At 40.6% G+C, this 17,130-nt stretch overlaps 1 protein-coding gene across 7 annotated transcripts in view; it reads left to right on the top strand.

Moving 5' to 3' along the window:
* Positions 1 to 15,881, top strand: part of scara5 (scavenger receptor class A, member 5 (putative)) — a 118,051-nt gene extending 102,170 nt beyond the window's left edge. For all 7 annotated transcript variants that reach the window (XM_060913909.1, XM_060913910.1, XM_060913907.1 and 4 more), the window contains 2 exons: positions 2,205 to 2,393; positions 11,722 to 15,881. In XM_060913909.1, coding sequence (XP_060769892.1) covers positions 2,205 to 2,393; positions 11,722 to 11,855 — 323 coding nt within the window. In that variant the 3' untranslated portion in view covers positions 11,856 to 15,881. The remainder of the gene's footprint in view (positions 1 to 2,204; positions 2,394 to 11,721) is intronic.
* Positions 15,882 to 17,130: the final 1,249 nt, after the last annotated feature.

Here is a 17,130-nt window from a genome sequence, read left to right as displayed (position 1 = left end):
AGAAGATGATCTTCATATCACCATGTAATGTTCTTTATATTATATGGACACGTTGACAAAGAAAAACACAAGTTAATCAAAAGAATTTTGAACCGATTCGCCATTTTGACAACGCGTGCCCAGTCAGTGGGAAAACACTGGAAGTGATGTCATCAGAGTGAAATATCAGGAATTATTATACATACAGGCCACTTTTTCGATGGAATAAAAACATGTATTCTATTCCCTTCTAGTGGGTTTATTGATAATATTGCATGCTATCATATCGCTTATCCTCTGTGTATTACGCCACTCTCCCTAATGGAGAATGAGCGTGCAATATTGCTATAATATTACACGTTGCTAAGACAACATGACATCACACATCAGAGCTTATGCGAAGATCCAGTGACAACTTTTCTGCTGTGCATGCGCACAATCATTTCTTTTTTGGCTGGGAAAGAGAGAAGACGAGACTAATCCAGTGCTCGTCTTAAGCACTAAATAAATAAACTGAAAATAAAGATGTGCTGAACACCCCAAAGGCTGCCAAAACTTCATTTATATATTCTTTATGCATGCATACAAGAGAAAAACAGACCAACAGACATTGAAAAACTGGAAAAGAGACACGTCGGAGACATAAAACTGTGACAGTTTGTAAAGAAACATGGCTGCCAGGTTTGCATCGTTAAAAGCAGAAGATTTTGAGAGAATTTTGGCTGCCAGGTCGCTCCGTCATGTGTAGCTGTCGATTTTAAAAGCAACTAAGTAAATTACACAGGGAAAATAATAATAATAATAATAATAATCAGCTTCCCTGTGCTAGTATTGGCCTTCGCTAACACTACACCGGCTGGAAGGTAACTGGACTGCCACACTAACAGCACGGAGTTGCAGGTAAGCTTGCGTTGGCCTTCAAGAATATGGATATTAAGAGCGTGTATGTATAATAATATTGGCTGGCTTTTTTTTCATGGTATATCAGATATATTCCATTCAGCTACTTGTCTTCGACTTGTTCAATATCATGCTAGCTGAATGGAATACATCTGATATACCACGAAAAAAAGCCAGCCAATATTATTTAGATACATCACTCAGATCCATGATGCATTTCATATCTTCAAACCAACGTGTGATTTTTTTTATTATTTCGACATATTCACAAACAAACAAGTCTCCAAATTTATCAAAACGAATTTATCATCGATTTCCTCATGAGTGACATATCGAGATTTATGTCCTGGTTTTGGTCCTCTGCGTCCCGGATGGAGCTCGGATGAAAAAATACGAGTGGCATGTTTCCCAGTTAAAACACTCGCTTCTATATAATGCATCGTAGTATTCCTACATTTCACTGAACAAAACCATATCGCACATTGTAAAAGAATCGTTTGGTCACGAGTTGGTCTTGGAACAGAACTGATCACGATTTAGTGTCACTGCATAGCAAAGATGAAACAAACAAAATCTCATCACCACCTCAAGCATGGCTGTGTTGAAACGGCCCAATCTCTGATTACCTGCTGATTGATGACGTAAGCGGTCATTTTCTTTAATCGTAGGTCTATCGTTAAAGGATCTTCCTCCTATAATCGGTCATGGAGGTTACACCTTATGGCAAAGACTGTCTCAACGTTTCACTGGGATAAGGAATAAACGTACAAGATCGCAGAAATCACGCCGTCTGAAAATCTTGGCAGCGTTATTCAGCTCCTTATTTTATCAGAGGAAAGAATCTTGGTACTTTTGACTACTTGCACCAAAGGGCTTTATTCAGGCATGAAATTTAAAGCGATCCAACCCACAGCAGTCATTTTTAAACCGTGGCTTGACAAAATTCTGTCCAAACCCAACCCCAACAACCACTGCTGCTTTGGTTCATTCATTCGTTTTGTGGAGCAGGACACCAACAATGACGTAGAAAAAAAAAACAAGTCTAGTAAAAACCCACACCTGTGATTTGAACCCAGCCTGACCCTGAGAAATACTTCAGAAATGTTACAATATGATTATTATAATAATAATGATGCAAAGGCTGACTTGGGAGAGAAATTTCTTCCTTGTGCAAGCTCCGAGCGAAAGAAAACATGCTTTCCATGTGTCTCACATCCAGGTATATACATTTATGGCGAAGTTTAATTTGTTAGACTGAGTGTTTCATCAGACAGCACTGTGTAAGGTTTTTTTCTTTCTGTAACCCCAGTGTGTGTGTGTTGCAGTGGAGAACGTTCTGGTGCGTCTGGTGAATGGCTCAGCGGCACACGAAGGCCGGGTGGAGGTGTATCATGAGGGCCGCTGGGGGACGGTGTGTGACGACGTGTGGGATAAGAAGGACGGAGACGTGGTGTGTCGAATGCTGGGATTCCGTGGAGCACGAGAGGTCCACAAAACCGGACGATTCGGACAAGGTAGTTATGCCACGACTCTTTTTTTTTTTTTTCTTGGTGTTTAGAAATCAATGGGATGCTACATCATATTTATAGATGCCTACTTCACACAAGCCATCTATAAATTACCCGAGACCCATTTAGAAAAATCACATCTACATGTTTAATGACCTGTTTTAATTCGCAACATTTGAGAGCTGTGCAAACAGCACATCCTGTCTAAAAGGCACTCGCTCTGGAAGCTGGTGTGTCATGGAAAAGCATGTTGGCTCGCTGCTCCTAGCTAACACTCCAGTCAGTGAAGTCACACACTTTCCTGGCAGCCCTGCGTCAGATAAAAAGCCAAAACAGCCGCGAGTTCCCATCAGGCCACCAGTTTGTTTTTGTGAAGGTTTTATCGTGTATATTAGATCGCGTCCCCACTACGGACCTTAATCCAGCTTTATTAGGAAAACTCTGGCGTGTAGAGTCTGTCGTCACGTAGCGGAGCCGTGACATCAAGCTGACAAAACGGATTTCCCAGATAGAACCAAGTGTGTGTGTGATGGTGGAATGATTTATCCAGCTTCGGTTGGTGTCGTGAAGCGTTTTATTCCTCTTAAGGTGATGATACATGGGGCAACTAATCAGGGAGACAGACGCCGCAAGGATGGACACAAACATTCACAGCTGTCACTTTTGTCTCAGCTTCAGCCTTTAGTTATTTCGCTCAAGTCAGTATCACTCCGGGAACAAAACTGAATAGATTCTCTGCTCAAAAGATAATAATTCGCCATTAAGTCAAAATAACCGCATTATTCCGTTTTTAAAAATGCTTACTAGCCTTAATCACATATGCTAGAACTAATAACCGACACATACATCACAAAAACATCATCGTTTAATTCTCATCCTGGCCAAAAAGGCTGTTGAGGAGGAAAAGGGTGTGGCTCCTGAAAAGCTTTTTCTTTTTTTAGATCCCGAAATGTGTACTGTTTCACCCTCGGGTTCCACAAGCAGTCATGCTCTGGGTGTGAATTAGGTCAGATGATAAGTTGGACAATTTCAGTTCTCACCAAAAAAAAAAAAAAAAAATTGAGCTGCCCATCACTTTTAACTTGATGCAAGAGAGCTAACATTATCCTGACATAGCTAGTGTTGTGTATTTTGGCTCATATACACGCAACAGAAAAGACTGGAATGCAGCTTGTGGATTTATTAAATAATAAAGAAAAATATAACTCAAAAGACAACATTCCAACAGCGTTACAAAAAAACACACTGGGCTGTGTTCATGAAAAATCCTGAAGCGAAGAATCCGAAAAACGAACCGTGATGCATGGCCAAATTCCGAGTAGTTCGTCAACAACAGGTTTCGAGTCTGCGGATGTAACAAAGATGTAGCTATGGGGATGACTTCTGAATTTTCAAACACACCAACATGGAACTACAAGCAAGATGACATCCAGCTCCTCCCCTCCACCTTGAAAGACAAAGGTGTAAACCTCCCCAGACGTCAACTCCGTTCTCTTCTTTTCTGCATTTCGCTGTGTTTATATAGTCCGCTGAACTTTCCAGACAGAACTCGAAAAAGTGGCATTACATCATATGCAATCCCGAACAGTCCAAATTATTCTGGTATGTTCTAGATATGCGCTCGTAAACAATCAAAGCAAAAACAGCTGAATGGCATCGCAATACATACAACCCCGATTCCAAAAAAGTTGGGACGAAGTACAAATTGTAAATAAAAACGGAATGCAATAATTTACAAATTTCAAAAACTGATATTGTATTCACAATAGAACATAGACAACATATCAAATGTCGAAAGTGAGACATTTTGAAATTTCATGACAGCAACACATCTCAAAAAAGTTGGGACAGGGGCAATAAGAGGCTGGAAAAGTTAAAGGTACAAAAAAGGAACAGCTGGAGGACTAAATTGCAACTCATTAGGTCAATTGGCAATAGGTCATTAACATGACTGGGTATAAAAAGAGCATCTTGGAGTGGCAGTGGCTCTCAGAAGTAAAGATGGGAAGAGGATCACCAATCCCCCTAATTCTGCGCCGACAAATAGTGGAGCAATATCAGAAAGGAGTTCGACAGTGTAAAATTGCAGAGAGTTTGAACATATCATCTACAGTGCATAATATCATCAAAAGATTCAGAGAATCTGGAAGAATCTATGTGCGTAAGGGTCAAGGCCGGAAAACCATACTGGGTGCCCGTGATCTTCGGGCCCTTAGACGGCACTGCATCACATACAGGCATGCTTCTGTATTGGAAATCACAAAATGGGCTCAGGAATATTTCCAGAGAACATTATCTGTGAACACAATTCACCGTGCCATCCGCCGTTGCCAGCTAAAACCCTATAGTTCAAAGAAGAAGCCGTATCTAAACATGATCCAGAAGCGCAGACGTCTTCTCTGGGCCAAGGCTCATTTAAAATGGACTGTGGCAAAGTGGAAAACTGTTCTGTGGTCAGACGAATCAAAATTTGAAGTTCTTTATGGAAATCAGGGACGCCGTGTCATTCAGACTAAAGAAGAGAAGGACGACCCGAGTTATCATCAGCGCTCAGTTCAGAAGCCTGCATCTCTGATGGTATGGGGTTGCATTAGTGCGTGTGGCATGAGCAGCTTACACATCTGGAAAGACGCCATCAATGCTGAAAGGTATATCCAGGTTCTAGAGCAACATGTGCTCCCATCCAGACGACGTCTCTTTTAGGGAAGACCTTGCATTTTCCAACATGACAATGCCAAACCACATACTGCATCAATTACAGCATCATGGCTGCGTAGAAGAAGGGTCCGGGTACTGAACTGGCCAGCCTGCAGTCCAGATCTTTCACCCATAGAAAACATTTGGCGCATCATAAAACGGAAGATACGACAAAAAAAAACCCAAGACAGTTGAGCAACTAGAATCCTACATTAGACAAGAATGGGTTAACGTTCCTATCCCTAAACTTGAGCAACTTGTCTCCTCAGTCCCCAGACGTTTACAGACTGTTGTAAAGAGAAAAGGGGATGTCTCACAGTGGTAAACATGGCCTTGTCCCAACTTTTTTGAGATGTGTTGTTGTCATGAAATTTAAAATCACTTAATTTTTCTCTTTAAATGATACATTTTCTCAGTTTAAACATTTGAAATGTCATCTACAGTGGTGCTTGAAAGTTTGTGAACCCTTTAGAATTTTCTATATTTCTGCATAAATATGACTTAAAACATCATCAGATTTTCACACAAGTCTGAAAAGTAGATGAAGAGAACCCAGTTAAACAAATGAGACAAAAATATTATACTTGGTCATTTATTTATTGAGGAAAATGACCCAATATTACATATCTGTGAGTGGCAAAAGTATGTGAACCTTTGCTTTCAGTATCTGGTGTGACCCCCTTGTGCAGCAATAACTGCAACTAAACATTTCCGGTAACTGCTGATCAGTCCTGCACACCAGCCTGGAGGAATTTTAGCCCATTCCTCTGAACAAAACAGCTTCAACTCTGGGATGTTGGTGGGTTTCCTCACATGAACTGCTCACTTCAGGTCCTTCCACAACATTTGGATTGGATTAAGGTCAGGACTTTGACTTGGCCATTCCAAAACATTAACTTTATTCTTCTTTAACCATTCTTTGGTAGAACGACTTGCGTGCTTAGGGTCGTTGTCTTGCTGCATGACCCACCTTCTCTTGAGATTCAGTTCATGGACAGATGTCCTGACATTTTCCTTTAGAATTCACCGGTATAATTCAGAATTCATTGTTCCATCAATGATGGCAAGCTGTCCTGGCCCAGATGCAGTAAAACAGGCCCAAACCATGATACTACCACCACCATGTTTCACAGCTGGGATAAGGTTCTTATGCTGTAATGCAGTGGTTTCCTTTCTGCAAACATAATGCTTCTCATTTAAACCAAAATTCTATTTTGGTCTCATCCATCCACAGAACATTTTTCCAATAGCCTTCTGGCTTGTCCACATGATATTTAGCAAACTGCAGACAAGCAGCAATGTTCTTTTTGGAGAGCAGTGGCTTTCTCCTTGCAACTCTGCCATGCAGACCACTGTTGTTCAGTGTTCTCCTGATGGTGGACTCATGAACATTAGCCAATGTGAGAGAGGCCTTCAGTTGTTTAGAAGTTACCCTGGGGTCCTTTGTGACCTCGCCGACTATTACACACCTTGCTCTTGGAGTGATCGTTGTTGGTCGACCACTCCTGGGGAGGGTAACAATGGTCTTGAATTTCCTCCATTTGTACACAATCTGTCTGACTGTGGATTGGTGGAGTCCAAACTCTTTAGAGATGGTTTTGTAACCTTTTCCAGCCTGATGAGCATCAACAACGCTTTTTCTGAGGTGCTCAGAAACCTCCTTTGTTCGTGCCATGATACATTTCCACAAACGTGTTGTGAAGATCAGACTTTGATCGATCCCTGTTCTTTAAATAAAACAGGGTGCCCACTCACACCTGATTGCCATCCCAATTGATTGAAAACACCTGACTCTAATTTCACCTTCAAATTAACTGCTAATCCGAGAGGTTCACATACTTTTGCCACTCATATGTAATATTGGATTATTTTCCTCAGTAGATAAATGACCAAGTATAATATTTTTGTCTCATTTGTTTAACTGGGTTCCCTTTATCTACTTGTGTGAAAATCTGATGTTTTAAGTCATATTTATTCAGAAATATAGAAAATTCTAAAGGGTTCATAAACCTTCAAGCACCACTGTATGTTCTATTCTGAATAAAATATGGAATTTTGAAGCTTCCACATCATTGCATTCTGTTTTTATTTACAATTTGTACTTTGTCCCAACTTTTTTGGAATCGGGGTTGTAACACTAGTGATCACTTTCAGCTAACTGTGTTAGCAGAAACCACCGCTAGTTAGCTAAATCCCAACCGGAGCACAAAAATAGATGTCTGTTGGTTTTCTAAGCCTTTGAGGTAAATTCACCACTTTGGGTTCACACAATATAACTTACCGGCGTAAAAAAAAAAATACAAGTTGTCTCGCTTTTTCTTCACTCCACTGCTAGCACTCTGATTGGATTATTAAAAATAAGTCGCCCCATGTATCATCACCTTTATACCACAGCAATAGTCTAATGATTACTTTATTATCCGTTTAATGCTCCAGAACGTCCCAAACAAGTTTATGGAGTTTTTGTTAATAGAAAGAATCCTATACAAGTCCCCATGTATGAGCTGTTACTATGGAAATGATAACGGATTAGTATGAGTCTTAAAGCTATACTGCCTTTCAGATTTTTCAATTTCAGGTCATAAAAAGAATTTTCCCCGACACCCAATTATTTTTGTTTAGTAGACTGAAAGCTACTGAATTACAATTTTATTAGGTTTTTTTTAATAGACTAATTAATTAATTAAAGGCCACATGGCCCTAAATTCTCCGCTATTTTTCCCTGCTTCACCATGACCCAATACAAGATACTACGTCATGCATCACATCACGTGATGGGATACAAACAGGAGAGAAAAATGGAGGAATGAAACATGAAAGACCGACTACAGTAACAGAAAGCGAGAAGGAAAGGAAACGCAGGATCAAACTAATAAATATCGGCGTGATCAGCTGTTCATTTAGCGACAGAATGATGGAACTGTCAGTGCATGCTCAAAGGATAAACCTAGCTTTAATCAGAGTGCAATATGCAAATAAGGGCACTTTTTTCTAATTTGCATATTTATATTAAGAAAAAGTGACACTTGATGATGAAAGTAGAACTGCTTCAGTGCCCCCCCCAAAAAAAAAAAAAACTGGTCCTCACACATCCTGGTAAGAAGCTTATTTATTATTGAACCATGAGCACGTGAGGAAAACAGGGCTGAAGCCTTCATGCGCCGATGTTGTTTAAAGGTTCTGAATTGAGCGGAGATTTCTGAAGCATGAGGTCAGGATGAGGGGTTCATTATAAACGGCTGGATTTGTTGTTCAGATTTTAAGAGCAGCTCCATGTGTTTCCTTAAAGGCCTCGCTGGCTGGTTTGATTTTTTTCCCCTTCGCCCCAGAAATCGCGGCAATCGTTTCTCATTTATTAAAATCATGTGTATATCAAGGCTGTAGTGTTTATGATGAAGACGGGGAGAGTGTGAGAGATGCCCCAACAGCCCAAACTAATCCAGATTTCTAATGGCCACCCACACACACGCCTCATTCCAAATGATGTGCCAGGAAGATTAAGATTGATTAGCTTTTCAACTCTTTGATCATCTCTTTCTGTCCCTCCCACACAGCTGCAAACATCTGCAAGCGCTTATGAGTTCAGAAGGCTCTGCGAGGCGCTTGACTCGCCAGCACCTTTTTCATGAACAAAAACACCAACTCGTACAGCGTGTGCAACTCGAACCCACACGTCAGATTTAGTGCTTTAACAAGCGCGGGATGAAAATTGTCAGAGAGGTTTGGTCTCCACAGTGTCACCATATAAATGAAATACGCATTCTCTGAAACCTCACTTAACTCCAGAACCTTGGGAGCCTCATTACTGTAAAGATTTGGCTCCTCTATATTCCAGTCTCATTTGAGTAATACTCTGTATTTTAAAGAATTTCTCAACGCTAAATGGAAGTTCCACAGCGCTCACTGCCTGACTGATTACGTTACCCTGAAAATTGGAAGTGATTGAGTGTTTTTAGGGCATTTTGGATGTCTTGCGGTGGGTGAAGGAGCAGTTCTGAAATTGGTTTCAGGAATTTTGTGTGAGGGAGGAGGAGATGGAGGCAGATTTTCATGGCTCTGGTTTTTAATGAAAACCAAATGAAGAGGAATGAAAAATTGCTCACTTTTCAGTTCTTCACCTCTTTGGTCAGGGGCACAACAAGCAGCTCATGGAGGAGAAACTAGTTCTGCTATATTTAACCCCGTAAGATCTGACGGTGGATCCAGGATAAAGGTTACCGATAGCCACTGGAGACTCCTTCCAGAACTGTAAACAACACCTGACAGAAAACTTCACCAGATCCACATGTATTTCAACAGGTGACACGAAGCGGAGTTATTGTTACCATCTCAAAGTGGATTATTGTCCTCTAAGCAGTCGACATATCAGGTGAAAATTCAATCCAAATTGCTTGAAACTGCCCTCATTGAATTCAGAATTGATTCAGGTTCATCCGTTCTTGAGATATTACAAATCAAAGATTGAAGAAACCTGCCGTAATATTCTGTATGAGGATCACATGGTCCAAAATGGGCCTCATTAACCAATGAAATCAAATGTTTTTTTTCTTAATAACTTTTCTATTTTTCAAGATATTTACATGGAAATTGGCAGGAACATAGACGATTGGATACCAAGTACAAAGTTTGAAAAATGAGTAAAAAGTAATAAAAGATTATTTCTAATCCCCTCTTTGTGCTCTGTAGACCTTTTTGTATTTCTCAAAAGTAGTGCCTACTAGTGTTTATATGAAAGTGATTATTTCGATTAATATTCACAGCTTTCAAGGTAAACCTCAAGAAAACTGTCTGATCCACATCCAATAAACAATTCACGTTAACTGAACTGAAATCGACATTCGCATTTCTGACTTCCGGTTTTTTAAAATCTCACTCTGACCACTAAGATCTCAACATTTTTCTTCAAAGCAGCTATAGTTATATTCCAAAATAGTTATTTACAGGAATCAATTTGATTTGAAAAAAATAAGTGGGTAAAGCTATGAAAACTCAACTCATTTCAAAGTCTCCCATCAATCATAACATCAAAACTAGCAAAATTTTGGAAAATTTTGCTGAATATGTCATCAGAAACCGTCAGAGCGAGAGAACATCCCTGTAAAAGTTATCGGATTGATATTCACGAGTAATCCAGTCATAAACCGATCAGAAGAGAGAGAGAACCTGCCATTACTCCCAAAGTACTGAACAGGGCTGGGGTTCCTGAAAGCCTCTCAAGATCCATCAAGCTAATGTGGTTTTCCCAAACAACATCGTGGCCCAAGTAGTCCTTTAGTTTGCTCGGAATTTGAGAGACCCGGACCACTTGTTCAAAACAAAGAGCGCCTCTGAAGAACTCTCACAGTCAACGGGGGAAACTGGTGTTGAATCTTTTCATTTTGCGTATAATTATTTAATAATTAACTCAATGTACTTGCAATGTACAAGAAAAAAAGTGTTATGGAATTACGTATAGACAGCGGAATGTCACATTTATATCGCTATATTTTAATCAAATTTAACTCCATTAGGCGAGTGATTTAATTTAGTGTCATAAATGAGACATTTCTGCACTTATAAAAGAGATAACATTGCCACGAGCGAGCACATTCACCTAATTATTCAGCTTATTATTTGCTCATTTAATTAAAAATGCGCTTGGAATAAAAAAAAATTGCCAAAAACAAATAGTTTAATTACCTCATTAGATTTTGGTTAAAAACGAACGCCATGTGACCTTATCAACTGGATTTAGCGACTACTAATGCGTAAATCAGGGATGTGCATTACAAAGACGCTCTTTGTCCTGTTGCTCTTTAGACTCCTCCTTACGAGTGAGTTCAGGAAAACCAGGTACAGAGACAACGTTCGTTGCTTAAGAGAGACTCTCAACTCACTCTTTAGCTCTAAAGGGCAATGTTATAAGGAAACCCACCCCAGATCTTAACCTGATACATTTCTTTGGAAAGCAGAGATTAAAAGCTTTTTATCCCTTTATAGTTATATTTAATATTGTGGAACGTTGTCATAGTCTCATCTTCTTACATGTTACATAAACATCTCTCAGAATTCTTCATCATATCAGTAACCAGGCATATTATTATTATTAAGTTGAGATCATGGAGCATCTGCCGTTCAAGACCGTCCGCACGATCTGATACGTTGTTGTTTCTATAGTAACAGAAATGGATAGTGGGAACTACTTTCAGAGCTGCTGTGATAGAAAATCAGTCGAATCAAATCCAAAGTGTAGTGGTGAGTGAGTGTATGCGCGAGTGGCGGAGACGAGTCATTAATGAAAGCCCTCAGGGGCTGCAATCTGGAAGTAGTTTCTCTTAAGTTGAAAAACAGCAGGTAATGAGGGTAGAGTTTCTCACCTTTCACTGCGTGTGTGTGAGAGACTCCAGAGGTTCATCCAGCTGTGTACGCATGCCAGGGTTTGCCACTCGGAGCTCACTGCAAACAGATGCTCAGCTCATCACCAGCTGATTCAACCCGAAGTCATCTCCAGTGTCAGAGATGAAGCTCTTAAACATCCAGTACAGTCTCATGACATAGATGAGACATGAGGGCTAAAATCCCACTGCACCGCTATCAGCAGGAAGCGTTAAAAGTGAAACCAAAGCACTTTAAACATCGTCTGTCTTTGTGCCTGTAGGTACGGGTCAGATCTGGATGGACGACGTGGCATGTATCGGCACCGAGAACACCATCCACCAGTGCAGATTCTCCGGCTGGGGCAAAACCAACTGCGGTCATGTCGAGGACGCCGGCGTGACATGCAACACTTAACCCTCACTCGGGTTTCTGCTGAACGGACTGCTTCACCTTCAGGACTGCAGTGCAGCAGCTGATTGGCTGAGAGTGAGACACGGAAGACGCCGTCCGTCTCCGAACCACCGTGAAAAGACACGAGGATCTGTTTGGGCCTTGTTTTCAGCAGGGTGGTGTTGGGGATGATGATGATGGACGTCCAACCAACCAGGCTGGCAAACATACAGCCACAAATTTACTCAAAAGGACTTTAAAAAGTGTAAAGCCAGTTGCCTTTTAAAAACAGATTTTATAGTAGCGCACTTTTATTACCGTCTTTTCCTCGTGACCTCATTCTGACGAAGCAACTCCTCTGCTTAAAAATTGAGGCTGGGAACAGGAAGTGTGTATGAATCGCAGCAGTATTAACAGGAGTGAGTGAGTATCTGTACCATACGCCATAAAGGGAACAGATTCATGCTGATTTACTTGAAGTTCAGTACTTTGTGCCTTTCGAGATTTCTGATCAGTATTCACTCATCAGTATTTTTCTATCCCTCACACACGGCTATTCGAGTGCAGAGTTTAGAGCAGGGAGGAAGTTTATGGGAAGCTGCACGGCTGCTTGGTTTTGTGCCAGATCCCTTCTTGTGCCTCTAGCTTGAGTATTCAGGGATTGATTAGTTAGAGTAGGATTGGAACCAAACCTCTCAGGAGGGTACATCATCAGACTTTGAAGGGGAGAGGAGCTCTCTCTTAGTCCTTTATCGCAGGATCAGTCAAGACATGTAGCCAACATCTCACACTCACCTTTCTCCATCATTTCTCCTTGAAAAGCAGAATATTTAATACATATACAAAAATGAAGCCAGACCTATATTCCCTAAACCACTAACTCTCAAGCTTTAGGGACACGCCCCCTGTCCAAGATACTACCAAGAGATGTTTTCTATGCGTGTACATGACAGAGCTGTGATTTCAGGCAAATTTGGTAGGGAGATATAAAGTAACCAACTCAAACATCGGGCTCAAAATAATTCCTCGGTTCCCCAGCCACAACATTTGTAGTAACTAAATATAAATGGATACAAAAAAGGGTTTCATCTTATCCAGTCATACCGTAGACGCCCTTTCGTTAAGCATGTATAGAGACTTTATGACTAAAAATAAACCTGCTAGTTAGCTTTAGAAGCAGTACATAGCTACAAACAGCTTTATCAGAACTAGTGAGAAGAACAACAACAAAAAAAAAAACAGTGGCCTGGCCAAGCCACACCCGCAAAAGACAATGCAACTGAGCCATTCTCAGAAAATGTAACGAGTAACAGTAAAGACATTTTAAGAAATTTTGTATACACTAATTTTAGTTACAATCCTTGTAAATCTATTTACTAGACAAAAAAAAAGAATACTTCATGAATTCACAAAGCAAGAGATCATTATTATGAAAAAATAATGCCCAGTTGTCGTCTTTACCGTTATCCTACAGGGTAACGGTAAAGACATCTCATGGCATTTTTGGGTCACGAAGTGCAGAAAAAAAAACGATAAACAAATTATGCATTTATTATCACATCCTACCTTGCTACTTGGCTAACTAAATTTTTTCAACATGCAGCATCATTATCTTTATCATTTGGGGGCAAAGACAATTCATTTATCTGATCACTATCCTGGACTCCAACAGTCATGCACCAGTGATTTTTTCCCCCCCTTCAAAATGGCTGCTCAACATCCTGGTCCTTCCTCATGTAGCTGCACTGCCCTCTATTGTCAAAGCCCCAAGTTACAGCATGATTTTACCACTTGGGTAACGGTGAAGACATCAAGAAAGTACACGTTCTTGCACGCATATTTTCATTCAAATTTCACTAATCCTCATTTCGACACATGGCGGTAATGACATTTTAGGATATTTAGGCTAAATAAATTTTTTGCAAATGCAGACAAGTTGTCAATTTTTTATACGGCTCTGTTACATTCTTTTTAATAAATAACTGTATAATAGAGGGCCAGCCGTAGGTGCTAAAGGTGGCAACTGGACTTGCTTGAAATTCTTGAAGATGTTTCGCCACCTATTTACAGTTCAATGAATGTTTCTAGAGACAGAAGCATGGCTGCACCTGGGCTCACTGGTCTCCCCTACAGTGGCCAATCTATACATGGAGGAAGTGGAAAGCAAAGCTTTGACCACTTTTTCAGGAGTCACTCCCAGCCACTGGTTCAGGTATGTGGATGACACCTGGGTAAAAATCAAAACCCATGAGGTGGAAGCCTTCAGAGAGCACATCAGTGCAGTGGATATTAACATCAAGTTCACTCGGGAGGACATCAGTGGAAACAACCGAGCCTTTTTGGACTGCAGCGTGCACACTGAACAAGACTGAAGCCTTAGGATTGAGGTCTACCAGAAACCCACACCCACAGACCAGTACCTACTGTTTGACCCTCACCACCCACTGGAACACAAATTAGGGGTCATTAGGACCTTACATCACCAGGCTCAGAACATTCGTACAACAATACAGGATAAAGAGAAGGAACAAAAACACATCAAGGAAGTACTTCAGAAGCACGTGTATCCCAACTGGGCTTCCGTCAAGACCAGAAAAAGAAACATAATGGACAGGGAAGAAGAAAACAGCAACAAACACAAGAACATTGTCATTCCTTACGTTTCTGGACTATCTGAGAAATTCAGAAGGATCTTCTACAAAAATACAACATCCCTGTACACGTCAGACCCAGTAACATTCTGAGGCAGAAATTGGTCCATCCTAACCCGTACACTGGGGACACGAAACAACCGCTTCACAAGCACATGGCTCAACACAGGAGAGCCAGTTCATCAGACCAGGACACTGCAGTGTATGCATTTTAGCCAAAGAAGACCGGTGGTTTGAAAGAGGAGTAAAAGAAGCCATCTTCGTCAACCTGGAACAACCATCACTGAACAGAGGAAGTGATCTGAGACACCACATACAATGCAGTCCTTGGCACACTTCCCAGAAAACTGAATACACATTCACACCAAGACTCAGCTGACTTCAATGATTCACATGATGGCAGAGAGAGCCAACGACCTTCTAAGGCTGCTAACACCATTCACACCCAGCCTCCAGTGACCCTAACAACCTACAGGATGACTAAGAGGGTCAACGACTCTCCTTAGGGTTACTTTTGGTCCACTAGAGGATAAATACCTGGAACTCCCCACTAGTCAGACAGAACCGAAGGAGCCTTTCGGATGAGAGGTGAAACGTCTTCAAGAATTTCAAGCAAGTCCAGTTGCCTTCTTTAGCACCTACGGATTTACTAGGACCTGGATGACTGAGAACCTTCACAGACAATAGAAGGCCAGGATTAATGGTTTTAGAGAAAAAGAACAAACTTCATTTTTAAAACTGAATGTCACATTTTCTGAGAATGGACCCGCTATAAAGGACGTGAGTGACTCGTCAGTAGAACGAACGTAGAATCAGATCGCAAAAGTACAATTCCGGTTGATCAACTACATTTGGTGTTGAGAACAAATTTAAGTCTTCACTGAATTATTACATTGATGTCTGTTTGAGATTAACATCTGTACACATGTATCCAAGTTTGTTTATTTGTTTGTTTTTTAAAGAGCAAGTGAAGTAGTAGTTCTGGCTGCTACAGTTTCACCACTCATTTCCTTAAGTGCCTCTTTCCACGTCAGGCTGACTGGAGTGTATAATCATGCACCAAAGACGACACACACCTTCGACAGAGATAAATAATCCTCTTAAACATTTATAAACTTCCCAATTTCCAGTCTGAGTGTATTATATTTATACTCATCAAATTATTTTCTTCACACATTGAGAAATTACCATACTTCTGTACTAAAAAATGTAAAATCCTTTCTGCTTGAAGAAAAATAATCTTGCAATGTTTTGTCTTGCAGTTTAGGAAAACTTACCATTAAAAAAAAAATGGAGGAAAAAAAGTGTCAAAATTGGGTTTTTTGCTAATGTACCAACACTATATAAACCTTAAATGATTTATATTTACTTTTCTGATCTCATCTTGGTGGGAGGTTTTCAAATAAAGATGATCATCAGTGAGTAGTTTTTGTTTGTTTGTTTTAAATTCAGCAATAAAATCAAGCAGGCACGAACTGAATTTGAACATCACACTTTGATCAAGCTGGAAACAAAAACATCCAAAATTAATGTTAAGTTTCAACCAGATTTTAAAACGTTGGAACCGTTGTAGTCCAATCCCACAAGCAGCGCTCCTGTAGCACAACCTGCTGAAAACTTAAAGCTAGACTGCCTTTCAGATTTTTCAAGTGTAGGTCATAAAAAGAATTTTCCCAACACCTAGTTATTTTTGTTTAGTGGACCGAAAGCTACTAAATTCGAATCACAGACTTCCAATTTTATTTAAATAGAACAATGAACTTCTCCAAGTGGCTCTAAATTCTCCACTATTTTTTCCTGCTTCATCATGACGCAATACATGATACTATGTTATGCGTCACGTGGTGGGCTTTCCCCATTCGCGCAAGGCATTGCGGGATACAAATTTGAAACCAGAGAGAAAAATGGAGGACGTGAGTGTGTGAATGAAATGTGAAAGACCGACTACAGTAACGGAAAACGAGAAGAAAAGACGTTATGTTATATACGAAGGAAAGGAAACGCAGGACCAAACTAATAAATATTGGCGAGCTGTTTGTTTGGTGACAGAATGATGGAACTGTTAGTGCACGGTCAAAGGTAAACATGTGCATGCGTGCACACAAGTCAAGTCAATTTGTATAGCACTTTTAACAATAAACATTGTCGCAAAGCAGCTTTACAGAATTTGAATGACTTAAAACATGAGCTAATTTTATCCCTAATCTATCCCCTATGAGCAAGCCTGTGGCAACGGTGGCAAGGAAAAACTCCCTCAGACGACATGAGGAAGAAACCTTGAGAGGAACCAGACTCAAAAGGGAACCTATCCTCATTTGGGCAACAACAGACAGCATGACTATAACATTAACAGTTTTGTTGATGTTATAAACTCTTCATTGATGGAAACTTGAGTGCAAAACTGTTCATGACAACTGTAGTCCTAAAGTCAGCAAGTCAACTGTAGTCCTCAGCCATAAAATCATTACTGTAAGAGGCCAGAGCGTCCTCCAGGTGTGACTTTCAACTGTCCTCATGGGGCCGTCCTCCACAGGAGTGATGCGATGAGACTCCAACCAGACACAGGGCACCAGGATGGATCAAGCAGGTCCAAGGAGCAGAAGAGGTCAGCATCTCGATCCCAGGACCGACATGTAACTCAGAGGGAC

The sequence above is a fragment of the Neoarius graeffei genome, chromosome 2 (genome assembly GCF_027579695.1).
Source record: "Neoarius graeffei isolate fNeoGra1 chromosome 2, fNeoGra1.pri, whole genome shotgun sequence".
Lineage (NCBI taxonomy): Eukaryota > Metazoa > Chordata > Actinopteri > Siluriformes > Ariidae > Neoarius > Neoarius graeffei.
Note: the sequence above shows the minus strand (reverse complement) of the source record. Positions and strands in the feature narration are given on the sequence as shown.